Here is a 14,340-nt window from a genome sequence, read left to right as displayed (position 1 = left end):
TGTATGTGGAACCTAGAAAAATGGTACAGATGAACCAGTTTGCAGGGCAGAAGTTGAGACACAGATGTAGAGAACAAACATATGGACACCAAGGGGGGAAAGCCGCAGAGGGGTGGGGATGGTGGTGTGATGAATTGGGTGATTGGGATTGACGTGTATACACTGATGTGCATAAAATTGATGACTAAAGAACCTGCTGTATAAAAAAATAAATTAAATTAAATTAAAAAAAAACTAGCTATTTCCACACAAGGATTTGAACCATCTTAAAATGATAGAGAATAAAAACCCCAAATCAAGGATACATATTACTATGTTGTTACAGTTTAAGATGATGTGTACTTTAAAAAAAATTATACTTCCATTAAAGCAACAGCCCTGTAAGTCAAGCGTGGATTCAAATTTAGTTACTTGTTTTAAAAGCCAAAAATCAGAAGCCATCTTGTTTTTGGAATGTGGTCACTATATTACCTCCTTACCTCAATACCACCCATGGGGATCTTCTAATAGTCCAGTCCTCTAGTATTTGTTTGCACTGTTGCATAAATATTGGTTTATGAATATTCCCCTGCTTCCCAGTAGTTGTTATAAACTACAAGTTCCCCTTTTAAAGAAACAAATCTTTTTATTTCCTTAGGTAGCAAGGTAAGGTAGGAAATGGAATCCTGACACTACAATTTACCAGCTGTGTGACCTTAGACATGTCAGTTAATCTCTGGACCAGTCTTCTCATTTGTAAAATAAGATGCATAATAATTCATGGGCTATTCATGGGCTATAAAATTGCTGTGTGAATTCAATGACATACACAGAGGAAAGGGTTTTATAAACCACAGGCACAAGTCAGTCATTAAAGTGAGAATGTCTAACATCACAAGGGATCAGCAATAACTTACCTAATAAACAGGGCCATAGGATATACAAGTAATACCATCATCACATGGGATGTAAAAGTCATCCTACAAATACTTGGTTTGTTTGTTTAAACATCAATGGAGAGACGCAAGAGGGAAGACATATGGGAACATATGTATATGTATAACTGATTCACTTTGTTATAAAGCAGAAACTAACACACCATTGTAAAGCAATTATACCCCAATAAAGATGTTAAAAAAAAAATCAATGGAAAGGGAAGGATGGGGAGTTTGGTACTCTCTCTCCCTCACAAGGTTCCCTGCTTATTCTTCCTGACAACTTCTTCCTTTGGTGAACTGAGTGAAGCAGGAGAACAGGCATGAATCGTCAATAATAAATGAGCTAAAGGGCAAGACCTGTTTTGGTAATGGACTTGGTACTTTTGACTGGGCTGCCACTACCTGTGTCAGTTACTGGCCTCTCATGGCTTCTGTGAGGCCACCCCACTGCCCAGTTCCTCACCCCCACCACTCCATTGTATTTGGTCCCTGAGTCTCGTTCATTCTACCTCCTGGACTCTGGCACAATCTACCCCCATCTTTCTCCTGACTCAGTTGTCAACACTTTCCAAGCCTATTATAGTATGATAGCCTCTCTGCTGGTCCGTTACCTTCAGCCTCACCTCCCACATCTGTCCATTCCTCCTTTCATGATCAGAGTGTTGTTTCTAAAAAGAAAACCTGATCATGTTACCCAGGGGTTTCAAAATCTCTCAGTGGCTCCTCAAAGTAAACAAGATAAAATCTAAAGTCCTAAGCACAGAATACCAACACTTTAGGATCTGGCCCTTGCCTTCTTTCCTAGCTTCTCGTCCACTCATTGCATCACTTTCCAACCATACTTAAACCACTTGTTGCCAGCACATGGAGTGTTCTGGCGAGCTTTTATGACTTTGTAAACGTTGTTCTCTGCCTGGAGCACGACCGTGCTCATGAGCCTATTAATTCTTCAATGTGCCGTCCGTGCATTTTCTCCAGCTCTCTCCCAGACAGAGAGCACTGAGTAGGTGGGCTGTTACAGCACTTACAACCTTGGGATCTAGCTGTGCATGCGCGTCTCCTCACCTACACACTGAGCTCCATGAAGGCAAGAGACAGGTCCTGGCATCCCTAGAACCTAGTGCAATGTCTCAATAGCAGGAACACAGATGTTGGTAGAATAAAACAAAAAAAAGCTTAAATGAACAGTGGGCATTCCTCATTGCTAAACTAATTATTTAACATCTCACTTAGCTAGCTGCCACTCTGTAAGCCACCAAATGATACTGACCATTATCTGTAGAATGAGCACTAGCAAAAAGCTAGCTTTATTACAAGTTTTAAAATTCTACTTTTACAAACTTCTCTTCCACCAGTAGGTGGCACCAGAGACCTTCAATAGATAACATTTCCACTTACAAAAGCACCACCAGATTGCTCAGGACCATGCTCCATGCTTCAGCAAGTACTGAGTTCCCCAAAACATGAGACTGGGGCCTCTGCAGACTCATATTTTTTTCCAATTTGCAGAAAGCAGAGCTGCACTTACTTTCTTAAGGGAAGTTGTGTGAATATTTTCTGTCTGAGGGGCATGAAACGTGATATGGTGAGCTTTTATTTTAAAAGGCATTTATTCAGTGAATTTAATTTTTGTCATATAGAAAATACATTTATGAAAGGGTTCTAAAACCTCTGTATGTGTATTAATATTACCACACATAGAGAGTTAATGATCACATGAATTTATAAAGTCCATTCGAATATTTAAGGACATCAGTCACATTGAAAAGATATTTTTCTTTTTCTACCCCAATTGTAGTCTTGTAGAGAGCTTCAAATGTATGTTTGCAATGCCTTAAAGGCAAACTATAAAATGACTTATAAACTAAAGAGTACTATGCAAATATAGTTAAGACTACTACTTTAGATAATCCATATACATATGTTTATTTGAAAAATTTCCTCTAAAAATTCAATGAATGGATAAATTCTTTAGTATGGCTTTAGTGAATTTGATATTAAAATGCATTTTTCTTTTTAGTAGGATATCACCGAATCAGTCCTCATTTCTTAATATTTGGCATTTTTCAAATACCATGCTCTGAAGTCACAAAGTCTATAGTATTTATCTATGTTGGTCACCCAATACCAGACTTTTATGTTTCTATAATTCCTCTCAATGCTTGTAATAAAATTAATGTATTGAGCACCAGTCACTTGCTAGCCATGCCTGTAAGTGCTTTACACACCTCATATCCTTTAATTATGCTCATAAAATCAAACAGGTCTATTTGGTTTCTAGATCAGCATCTCCATCCCAGAGCAGGAAATCATTAGGTGATAGAAGCCCAATTGAAATACTAACTTGCTTAAGAAACCGGCTCTTGGCAAGGTAGAGACTGGGCCATAACCCAATGGGAGAAGCACAATAAGCAAAACAAACGTTTATTAGGAGTGCTGTGAGATGCCCGAGCTTGGAGAATTTCCCTTTGTGGTGGTATACAACAGTCAAGCAAATGAAGGAGTGATTTTCATTCGGGATAAGGTTGATTTACCCTGTCTCTATGTGAGGTAGGTCTACAATCATCATTGGCTAGAAATGGCTCTAAACATTTTGTTTCTACTAAGGTCAGACTCCTGGGGTGAGGGGAGGGGCCGGTGGTTCTGGGAAACACGCACCAATTAAAAATTATAACAGCTAACAGATGGAGGGATTACTGTATGAGGGGTGCTGCGATACGTGCTGATGTGGGTTAGCTGACATAATCATGACAATGATCTGAAGCCACTGATATCAGCCATTTAACAAGCATTCTTTTGTCCGATCAACAATTACTTACTGAGTACCTACTACGTATGGAGCTATTCTAGGACAAGGATCCACCCTTGCTTTCACAGAGCTTTCCTTCTAGTAGCTACTGCTTTTCAGGCACCATGTTCTTGGTACTAAGACAGAATCCCTGCCCTCATGAAATGTACATTCTAAGACCGAATGCAATATTATCCTCACTTTATTCATGAGGGAAAGAGAACCAGAGAAATCAGGTATTTGCCAAAGGTCACAGAGTGGAGCCAAGACTCAAATCCAACCTCTCTGATCATAACGCCCCCACTTTTGTCCACTACAGGATACCACCTTCCAAAGGGATATGGCTTTTCACACAAGCACTGTCCATAGACTGAACAACGTCTTACATATAAATGGACTCTTAAAACACATGTAGATGCCATTATAATTAATCTAATAATAATTGTAGGTTTCGTTGTATTTTTTCAAGAGATAACAAAGTGTAACTACGATCATAAAGAAAACGACATTTTTCAAGTTTAAAACATAGAAAAACACTGAACTCATTCCTTTTTTTAAATTGTAGTTTAAAAAAGCACATAACATAAAATTTATCATCTTAACCATTTTTAGGTGTACAGTCCAGTAGCGGAAAACACTGATCTAATTCTCAATTCAATAATCCAAGTAAGTGTTCTGCAAGATGCCCATGAAACTTCAAATTATGCATAAGAGGTAAGAAAACCTTTTCCTCACACCATTCTTTTTAAATATTAGCAACTCTACCTTTGCTTGTAAACCTACCTGTTCCAGAAACTCTGCATTGAAAGTGGGCTGGCCGTCCCTCAGAAGTGACAGTGTCCTGAAGTGGGGTGACGATGGCAGGAGGATAAACTGGCATTTCCTGATCAGGAGACACAACTTCTGGAACTAAAGGAAGGGACCACAGGCTTGTCAGGAGTAAGGCAGCCTACAGACCTCACAGAATGAAGCATGCTGATTTCTCTTAATTTATCAGTGGAGCAGTGGAGCCCTTTCAAAGTTTCCAAGTTAGGTAGCAATCTACTTTTAGGAGCTCCAAGTTGTATTTTTAAATGCCCTGGGAGGATACAAAAGCGGGTTTCTTAGGTTTTACTTTAAGCTGAGAAGTAGCAAGGTAGTTCTACCTTCCACAGAGAGCGATGCTGAGGTAGTGACAATTCCATAGTCATTCTTGGCTTCACAGGTATAGACGGCCGCGTCCTCTGGGAAGGCTTCGATGAGCAGAAGTGTGTACTCTTGCCCATCGTGAAGGAACTTGCACTTGAAACCAGTGGAAAGCAGCTGCTCTTCCTTGTACCAGGAAATTTTGGGCTGTGGTCTGCCGGATATCACAGCACAGAAGCGGGCGGGCTTGCCAGATTGCACAGTAACAGGCTGGAGCTCCTGTAGAATTTGGGGCGGTTCTGGGGCTGGGAAGAAAAGAAAACAAATAGCCCATGAAAACACAGGAAAGCACGGGAAAATCTACGTTAATTTGTTGCCAGGTGGTTATGTACCCCGAAACAAAACTTTGGAATGGTGATATCTTTACTTGCCTTAGAATATTAGAACATTCTTTGCGCTAAGAAGGAAAAAAAATTGGAATTTTGTCCCGAAGTAGAGGGAGATACTTTTGATATTTGGTGGGGGGGTGGTGATGCTGGGAGTGCTGAGTTTTTCAGCATAACACGGTCACCCCTTTCCTGGCTGGGATCTGGATCGGGGTGACAATGGACAGTCCTCTAAAGAATGCTAGAACATTTCCACATGCTACCTATTTTTAACAGTCATTTGGGCAAATCATGTGGTGAGGTGGCTCATCCCATTCAGGTTCGGTTTTCAAGTATTTGTGTATATGTGATAATCATTTTTTAATATACAGGTGCCAGTGAAGTGCAATCAGTATGCATGAATGAATGAATGTCATTTTAGATCTAAAGGCAATTAGGTAATTTTTTTTAAATTCAGCTTTCCTGTTATGCTAATTAAAACATATTCTTGGTGTTGTGATGACTGAGGGAAACTGGGTCGTTCATGGAACCAAGAAATGGGGAGAACTGACTTCTGTGAGGCTGATTTCTGACACAGCCATATAGGTAGACCTTTACTTCTCTGTGCCTCAGTTTCTCTACCACTAATATAGAAATAATAATAACTGGATACCATGACGATTTGGTCTTCTAGGGACCAAGGGGATGTTGGCAATATGGTTCATTTTTATGAAACTTGAGATTACTCTTACTGTTCCTTCATCTGTCTCAGGGGTATTTGTTCAGACAGGTAGGACCCAAGGTCAGGACAGGAATGGATCTAGACCAGCCTCAGATTCAGCTCTAAGGTTTCTAATGAGGAAAGTGGATGGTTTAATGGTGCTCCTCTGAGGACTTGGTAGCATATGGAATTCCCCACTAAAGTCAGACCCTGGTCCTAGGGCATGGAGCTCACCTGTGGCTTCCTAGGTTCTCCCAGGCATGCCTTAACAGAGGCTGGAAATGCCCCACCAGAGACTGGAAATGCCCCATCACTTGGTAGTGCTACTAGTATTCAAGCAGTTAGGGCCAAGGGCAGAGAACTAGAACAGCTGAAAACCGTAACTAGAAACCCATTTGGGGTCTATTATAATTGACATACAGTGGATGTTCAATAATATTGACCAAACTAAATAAGGATCTAGCCATTAGGTGCCTTCTGGAAATGACATCTTGGTCCTTTTAACAGCTACCATCCCATTTCCACAGGTGTAATATGAAAATAAATGTAATAACTTCAAACATATGAGTACCATGGGTTCTTGAGAAATTGCCTGGAAACTACCAGAACTTCAGTAAGTTGAAAGGGAGGATTATTACAGATGGATGCACAAAATATGTTAATATCTCTACCTACCATTGACGTAGAGGGTAACAGAACTCCTGTTCCTTCCTGCCACAAAGGTGTATTCACCAGCATCGCTATGCCTGGTCTCAGAGATAAACATCCGGTGGATTCTTCTCTCCACCACATACTGGTGTCGTTCTTGAACTTGGAAATTGATTTCAATGCCGTCTTTATACCAGTGGGCATCTACATCATCTTCATTGACCTCAAACTCAACGACAGCACGTTGTTTCTCAATAACCTTTTAAAGGAGCAACAGGAAAAGAAAATTGAAGCCGTGGTTTCCTTTCGGTTTTAACCTGTTTCCAAAACAGCTCATTTGAAGAGCATGTCAAACCTATATATTATGTTATAGAAAATTGACTGGTTATAGCACATTCTAAGTTTTCCTGCATATCCTTGGACAAAAGGTGCCCATACTTCTTTTGCTTACATCTGCATGGAGGCAATGATTTCATCCTTAAATGTTTGCTTCTTAGTTAATCATAACAGAAATAATGACACTTTGCGGTACTTCCCTGGTGGCGCAGTGGTTAAGAATGCTCCTGCCAATGCAGGGGACACAGGTTCAATCCTTCAATCCCTGGTCCAGGAAGATCCCACATGGCGTGGAGCAACTAAGACCATGTGCCACAACTACAGCCTGCACACCACAGCGGCTGAAGCTCGAGTGCCTAGAGCCTGTGTTCCACAACAAGAGAAGCCACTGCAACAAAGAGTAGCCCCTGCTCACTGCAACTTAGAGAAGGCTTGCGCGCAGCAACGAAGACCCGACACAGCCAAAAGTAAATAATAAAATAAAAATAAAATAAAAAAGAAATAATGACACTTTACATCTGAAGGCTGTTTATCATTGACAAAGTTCTTTTGAGTTACTATTCAATTTGATTTCACATGATGTGAACCTTGTAGGCTAGGTAGGAACTATTATCCTCATTTTTAAAAGTGAGAAAATCAAGGTTCAGGATTGGTCAATAAAGGATGGAGGACATATTGGGTTATCTGACTATGCATTGAAGGCTTTTTCACTCTGGCCTAATGTAATGCCTGGCTCTCCTTGGATAAGCAATATGATAAACATGAGCTCAAGTGATACTTCCCTTCACATGTTATCGCCCCGTTATATCACGTGGGAAGACTGGCACCCATGAGGACAAGCCGTACACGTGCAGTCAAGAGCAAAGGTGTTTGCTCAGCATCCCTGCTAGGAATCCAGCTTTGCTCAAACTGGTCTTCCTCTTGGACCTCGGAGGGAGTTTTCCCAGTCAAGTCCCCACACAGCTGCCTCTCCAAGGTAGAAGGCTTCTGAGAAAATGCCACCTTGTTCTGAATTCCTTTAATTCCAGTTGCTGTGCGAACACCACAATTTAAAGTTTAGTTCCTTTAGGGTTGATGTTGCTTGGTAAGTGGCCATTTGACAGTGAAGTGTCTACAGCTGCTTTCATTAAAGTATTTAGACAGCTGCGAAGGATACACTTATTCCCTAAGCGAGAGGAAACTGTGACTAAGTTGATGTCAGCACAAGAGTGTAAGCTGGTAGGGATAAGCTGATTTCATTTTTTTAGAAGACTGTGGTTAGAAAATTTAAAAGTCAAAAAATTAAGTGACATTCTCTATGAGGACACGGGGATGGGGAAGGGTAAACTGGGACGAAGTGAGAGAGTGGCATGGACCTATCTACACTACCAAATGTGAAATAGATAGCTAGTGCGAAGCAGCCACATAGCACAGGGAGATCACCTCAGTGCTTTGTGTCCACCTAGAGGGGTGGGATAGGGAGAGTGGGAGGGAGACGCAAAAGGGAGGGGATATGGGGATATATGTATATGTACAGCTGATTCACTGTGTTATGCAGCAGAAACTAACACACCATTGTAAAGCAATTATACTCCAATAAAGATGTTTAAAAAATTAAGTGACAAAATGATAGATTAGGAGCTACTGATGACTTCTCCAAAAATTCAGCATGTGGACAATTACCTGAACCTCCCTTTTAATGCTTCGGATGCGAACGTCTCTGCCCTCTACAAAGAGGCTGGCAGTGGACATGTTGCCTCCAGCCACCACTGTGTACTTCCCAGCATCAGACATCCGGGTGGATGGGATCAGAAGGCGGTGGACATATTTCTCCTTCTGTATCTTTATTCTATGGAAGAAAGGGAAATTGAGGTTTAACGTATGATGACTCAAAGGAAACTGGGAATCACTAGGATGTGGCAAACAAACCAACGGACCTGTCCACAAGCTGTAGCTCTTGGCCATCTTTCATCCACTGCACAGTGATGTCAGGTTCAGAAACTTCACATTCAAACATAGCTCGCTTCTTCTCGAGAACCTTAATGTCCTTAATGTGTTTCCTAAATTCTATATGACGAGCTGGAGAACAGCGTGTAAAAAAATTAATCTTTCTAACAGCTTTGCTAAGATATAATTCACATACTATACAATTCACCCAGTGAAAGTATACAATTCAGTGGCTTTCGGTATATTCAGAGTTGTGCAACCATCACCATAATTAATTTCAAAGCATTCTCATTACCCCCAAAAAAGACCATGTACCCCTTAGCCATCACCCTCCAGACCCCTCCCTTTGTCCTCCCCTCAGACTTAGCACCAATCTATGTCACTATAGATTTCTGCACTCTGAACTTTTCCTATAACTGGAATCATACACTATGTGGTCCTTTGCGACTGGCTTCTTTCACTTGATATAAAGTTTTTTAAGGTTCATCCATGTTGTAGCATGTATCAGTACCTCCTTTTTATTGCTGAATAATATTTCATTGTGTGGCTATACCTCATTTTATTTATCCATTCATTAGCTGATGCTCTAACATTTTATGTAATGTGTTTGCCATTTATTTTTATGGATATGACATTTATGAAACCATACCTTCCACATAAAGAGTGGCTGTCGAGGTAGCTTTTCCAGCCACAAAGGTGTACTCAGCAGCATCCCCAAAGTGAACATTCCTGATGTTCAGGGAGTGGGTGAGCTTTTTGGTTCTCATCTGGCACCTGTCAGTCGATTTGATTTCCACACCATTCTTTAACCATTTGTAAGAGATGCCTTCATAGTTCACTGTGACCTCAAAGGTAATGGTGTCTTTTTCTTCAGCATTGATGTCCTTCAGCATGGATGTAATCATGATTGCTGCAAAGGGGGAAGGAAATACACCCAAGGAGATTTTGTGTCACTACGACGTGGGTTATGACAGGCACAGAATGAAAACTTGGAATGTTCTTAGTACGTCTGTTTAGGTATCACAGTTCAGAGAGATGAGCCATGATACCTTCCAGGTACCCCTCTACAGGACAATGTCAAGTGACAGGGGAAGAGAAAAAGTAAGAGATAGACAATGGAGCATCTTCATAGGTAGCCTTTCAATGCTACCCTAATCAAAAATTTTATCCAGATGCCTAACTCAGTGTGGACACAGTAGATGTTTCAATCAAGGTAACTGGTCAGGAAGAAAAAGTGTAGGCTATGGAATAACAATGAGCCTACTGGATATTCTGTGTGTGTGTGTGTGTGTGTATATATATATATATATTTGTATATATATTTTACTTACGTGTCACTTTCAGGGTGGCGCTGACTTGGTCATTGCCACAGACAAATGTGTATTCTGCTGAGTCCTCTGTGCTGGTGTTCATGATGATCAGCTGGTGGAGTTTTCCCTGCACCACGATCTTGAACTTTTCACTCATTTCAATCTCCACCCCATTCTTTAGCCACATGGAAGGCACATTGAAGTGGGAGACCTCACACTCAAAGGAGGCAGTTTTGGTCTCAGGTACCTCAATGTTTTTCATGGTTTTTGTAATATGTAATGCTTGGGAAAATCAGAGAGCACTTCGGTTAATATATTTTATTTAAAAAAAAAAGATGGAGCAAACAAACGAATGAATACATGGAGATCACCCAGAAATGCCACAGGGGCTGCCTCATACTTACTCTCCACGAATAGTTTCGCTTTGCATTCCAATTGCCCCACCACAGCTGTATATTCCCCAGCGTCCAAGGGGGAAATATGCTGCAGCATCAGTTTGTGGACCTTCCTTTCTGAGACCAGCCTGTGTTTGTCACTCGGCTTAATCTCCACATTCTTGTGGAACCATTTCACTGGCACTGTGTCGTGGGAAACGCTAACTTCAAAGGCAACGGTGGCATTTTCCAAGGCAGTCACATCCTTTGGCTTCTTAATGATTTTGACAGCTAATGAGGAAAGTTGAAGCCATTTAGTGATATGGTTAACTTCATGGTAACCACGAGTTGGCTACTTGTAAAGTGTTTCTAAGTCAACTTACTCTCAACGTGCAGTCTGGCACTGGCTCCCAGCCTTCCAAGCTTGAAGCCATAAACAGATTCATCCACAACGGCACAGTTTTTAATTCTCAGAGAGTAAATTGTTCCTTTGACTGAGATGGTGTACTTGTCATTGGATTCCAGCACAACCCCGTTTCTGATCCACTGGACACCTTTTACATTAGGGTGTGTGAGCTCCATAGTGAAAACAGCATCTTGCGTCTCTGTCACCGTGAGGTTCTTCAGAGTCTTCTTAATTTTGACAGCTGAAGACAAATTTATGATTTGTTTAGAAAATAAAGATGATACCATTCAGGTAAGAGAAGTCCCAAATAAGATTGTTACCGGGTCATCTTGCAAAAGAATGGTTATCAAAGAATTTGCAGTTATGCAGCATCTCTAGAGTTTTTAAAAGACACTTTGAGATTATTCAGGAAAACCTGGGTCCAGTTTGAAATGTACCTCGTATAATGTCTTTTCTATACTTGAATGAGATGTAGTTTGCATAGCTGTATATTAATAACTTAATCAATGGATTGGAGAAGAGTGAAAGAAGAATACAGACTGAGAGCATCTAATTTGCTGCTCCACAGAGCTGGAACCTAAGACGTGGTTTCTTCACATTAACTCATAAGCAATTTTGCACCTTGTGGTACACGGCTCAGAAAGAAAGTTCGAGAGTTTATAATGATTTTATGAAATGAGGATTTATGGGATCCACAATGATTATACCATTTGACTTTTAGAATAACTGTCAAAAATATACTACGATTTTTTAGTGGATAAATCTGTTATTATATCACTGACCTTCAACTTTAAGTCTGGCAGATGTTTTGGAAGTGGCCACCTTGTAGGTGTACTCTCCAATGTCATCTAGTTTGGTGGCAGCAATGATAAGCCTCCTTTTGTGGCCATCAGATTTACTTCCGATGTTTTTACCCAGCGGTAGGTGTTTGTCATCCTTCAACCATTCTCCTTCGGAATCTGGGTTGGCAACTTCACATTCAAACACAGCTTCCTGGGATTCAGCTACAGTCTGATCTGTGAGTGGCTTGGAGATGGCGCCCCCTGTGGAACAAGAGAAGTACAAGTGTGAGTCTTTTAAAAATATTTATACAATAGAAAAACCTTTGCACAATTAATATAAAACATCAAATTTTAAAACATGATTCTGAACATCATGAAATGTCTAATAAAATTATTTTTACGCACTTTAAGAAGGTATCACAGAAACCCCTCGTTCTAAGTATGTATCGCTGATAACCAGGGAAACTACTGGAATCAGAAAGGTTTTGCAAAGGAAAAGCAACTGTTAAGTTATACAGAACTCTGAGAACCTTAATGTGGAGCACAGCTCATGGACGGCCCGTAACTCAGTTCCTTCCTCAAAAGCATGCTGCTTAGTCTTCTACGGATGATTTCCTGAAAATACATCTAATATCTGACTGGTAAAAATTTTGCTGAACAAAATGTAGAGTCATCAATGTTTCTAGAAGATTAGGGATTCCTATATACTAAAAATCACTGTTTTGACAAATGTCATCTCTTCTACAAAGTTTTCCCCCATTGGCTCCACTGCTATCATCGCTGGCAGAGATAATTACTCCTTCATCAAGTTAGTTGCTAATGTATCTGTCCCTCTCTATATTGTGAATTCCTCAAAAAAAATATCATGCCGTATTCATTTTTGTATCCTGAGTTCCTAGCAGCGCCTGGCCAATGGCAGGTGCTTTAAAAATGTTGGGTGAAATCACATAGAGGCTCATAGTTTTTTCTTGTTTCCACACATTTAAAAACATGTAATTTATATTAAACATATCAAAGTGCAGAATCTAAAATTCTGTTTCAGAAGTTTTTTTCATGGCCAAATCTTTGAGGAAATCTTATAATGTAATAAAGTATAAACCATGAAACTTTCATACCAGAGAAGACACTATTCCCATTTGACTTGCCTATATACCACGGCTTGCACAATTTAGTCTCCTCAAAACCTAAATTGTTATGTACCAAACCAATTAATGATGATGCCTAGTTTTTTCTTGACAGTTGGCTTAGACTTTTGATTCTTCATTTTTAAGCTGGTGGCTTCTGCTGAGAATGGTCTACTTCATTTCACAAGAGACACACAGACACATATATTGAGGTATATTTTTAAAATATTCATTATAAAGTATGAAGGGAACAAAGAAAACAAAGGTGAAAGAAACAAGAGCAATAAAAAAAAGAAATACATCTTTACAGTAGGAGAGTTTAAATAAAACTCAGTCCAAACGTTAACTCATCAATCTATCATGTGCAACGTATTGGACTATACAAAGATGAGAAAGAAGCAATTCCACATTTGGGGAGCATCTACTCAGGTGTGGGAAGAAGAAACGGGGAATAAAACAAGTATATGAGTCAGGGTCATGAAAGAAACACACATAAAGTGATCCTGAGGTTGGAGGATTAAGATCTACAAATGGGAAGGTCAAGGAAGGCTTCACAGAGGAGATGGCATTTGAGCTACGACTTCCTGGAAGAACATTTGGAATTTAGGCTGATGGGAATAGTGTCAAGGGTATTATTGGTTTTGAGAACAGCATAAGCAGAGGCAAGGAAGTGGGAAACTGGTGGGAATTTGGGAGGAAATGGGCAATGATCTCTTAAGTTAAAACAACTGCCCTACTTAGGTTTAAGGTTTAACCTAAGTTCCTTAACCTAAGAACTTAGGTTAAATGATAAATGTACTGACCTGCCACGATAAGTTTTCCGGATGTCATATTTTCTCCAGCATAAAATATATATTCTCCTTCATCGTCTTTCATCATATTTAGAACCGTCAACTTATATATTTTTCCATGAGATTCAATTTTATATTTAGAACTGGGATGGATTTCCTTGTCCTTAAAATTCCACAAGACATCAATTCCTGAGTGGGACAGTTCAACTTCCAAGACCACATTTTGGGTCTCTGTACAGGTAAGGTCGTGAAGACCTCTGATAATTTTAATTTCTGGGGGGAAAAATAAAATAATCACTTGGTTACTAGTATACTGGGAAAATAGAATGCTTAAAACAATACTAAGTGACATGGAACAATTCTTACTTTCTACAGAAAGATCACAGCTGGTTTCAACTCTGCCAACCATCAGCTTGTAAGGACCTTCATCTGAAGCATAGGTCCGGTTGATCACAAGCCGCTGCTTAGTGCCTTTGACAATGGCATGCACGCGATCATCAGGCTTGATCTGTTCATCATTTAAGTACCATTTAACAGAAGTCACATCAGGGACTGAGACCTTACATTCGAGCACAGCCTTGGTGCCCTCAAGCACGTTAATGTCTTTTAGAGGTGTTATCACGTCAACACCTGCAAAACCACACACACACAAAAGAATTGTGAATACAAATTTTGTTGGAAACGTGTGCTCACTTGACAGCATACAACAAGACATGTAAGTCGCACT

At 40.1% G+C, this 14,340-nt stretch overlaps 1 protein-coding gene across 1 annotated transcript in view; it reads right to left on the bottom strand.

The window, feature by feature from the left end:
- TTN (titin) overlaps positions 1-14,340 on the bottom strand; it is a 279,722-nt gene that overhangs the window by 233,950 nt on the left and 31,432 nt on the right. The window contains 12 exon segments of the mRNA XM_060302200.1: positions 4,489-4,614; positions 4,851-5,135; positions 6,592-6,823; positions 8,563-8,728; positions 8,817-8,958; positions 9,476-9,736; positions 10,158-10,418; positions 10,541-10,801; positions 10,894-11,157; positions 11,699-11,959; positions 13,626-13,886; positions 13,980-14,243. Coding sequence (XP_060158183.1) covers positions 4,489-4,614; positions 4,851-5,135; positions 6,592-6,823; positions 8,563-8,728; positions 8,817-8,958; positions 9,476-9,736; positions 10,158-10,418; positions 10,541-10,801; positions 10,894-11,157; positions 11,699-11,959; positions 13,626-13,886; positions 13,980-14,243 — 2,784 coding nt within the window.

Source organism: Globicephala melas, chromosome 7 (genome assembly GCF_963455315.2).
Source record: "Globicephala melas chromosome 7, mGloMel1.2, whole genome shotgun sequence".
Classification (NCBI taxonomy): Eukaryota; Metazoa; Chordata; class Mammalia; order Artiodactyla; family Delphinidae; genus Globicephala; species Globicephala melas.
Note: the sequence above shows the minus strand (reverse complement) of the source record. Positions and strands in the feature narration are given on the sequence as shown.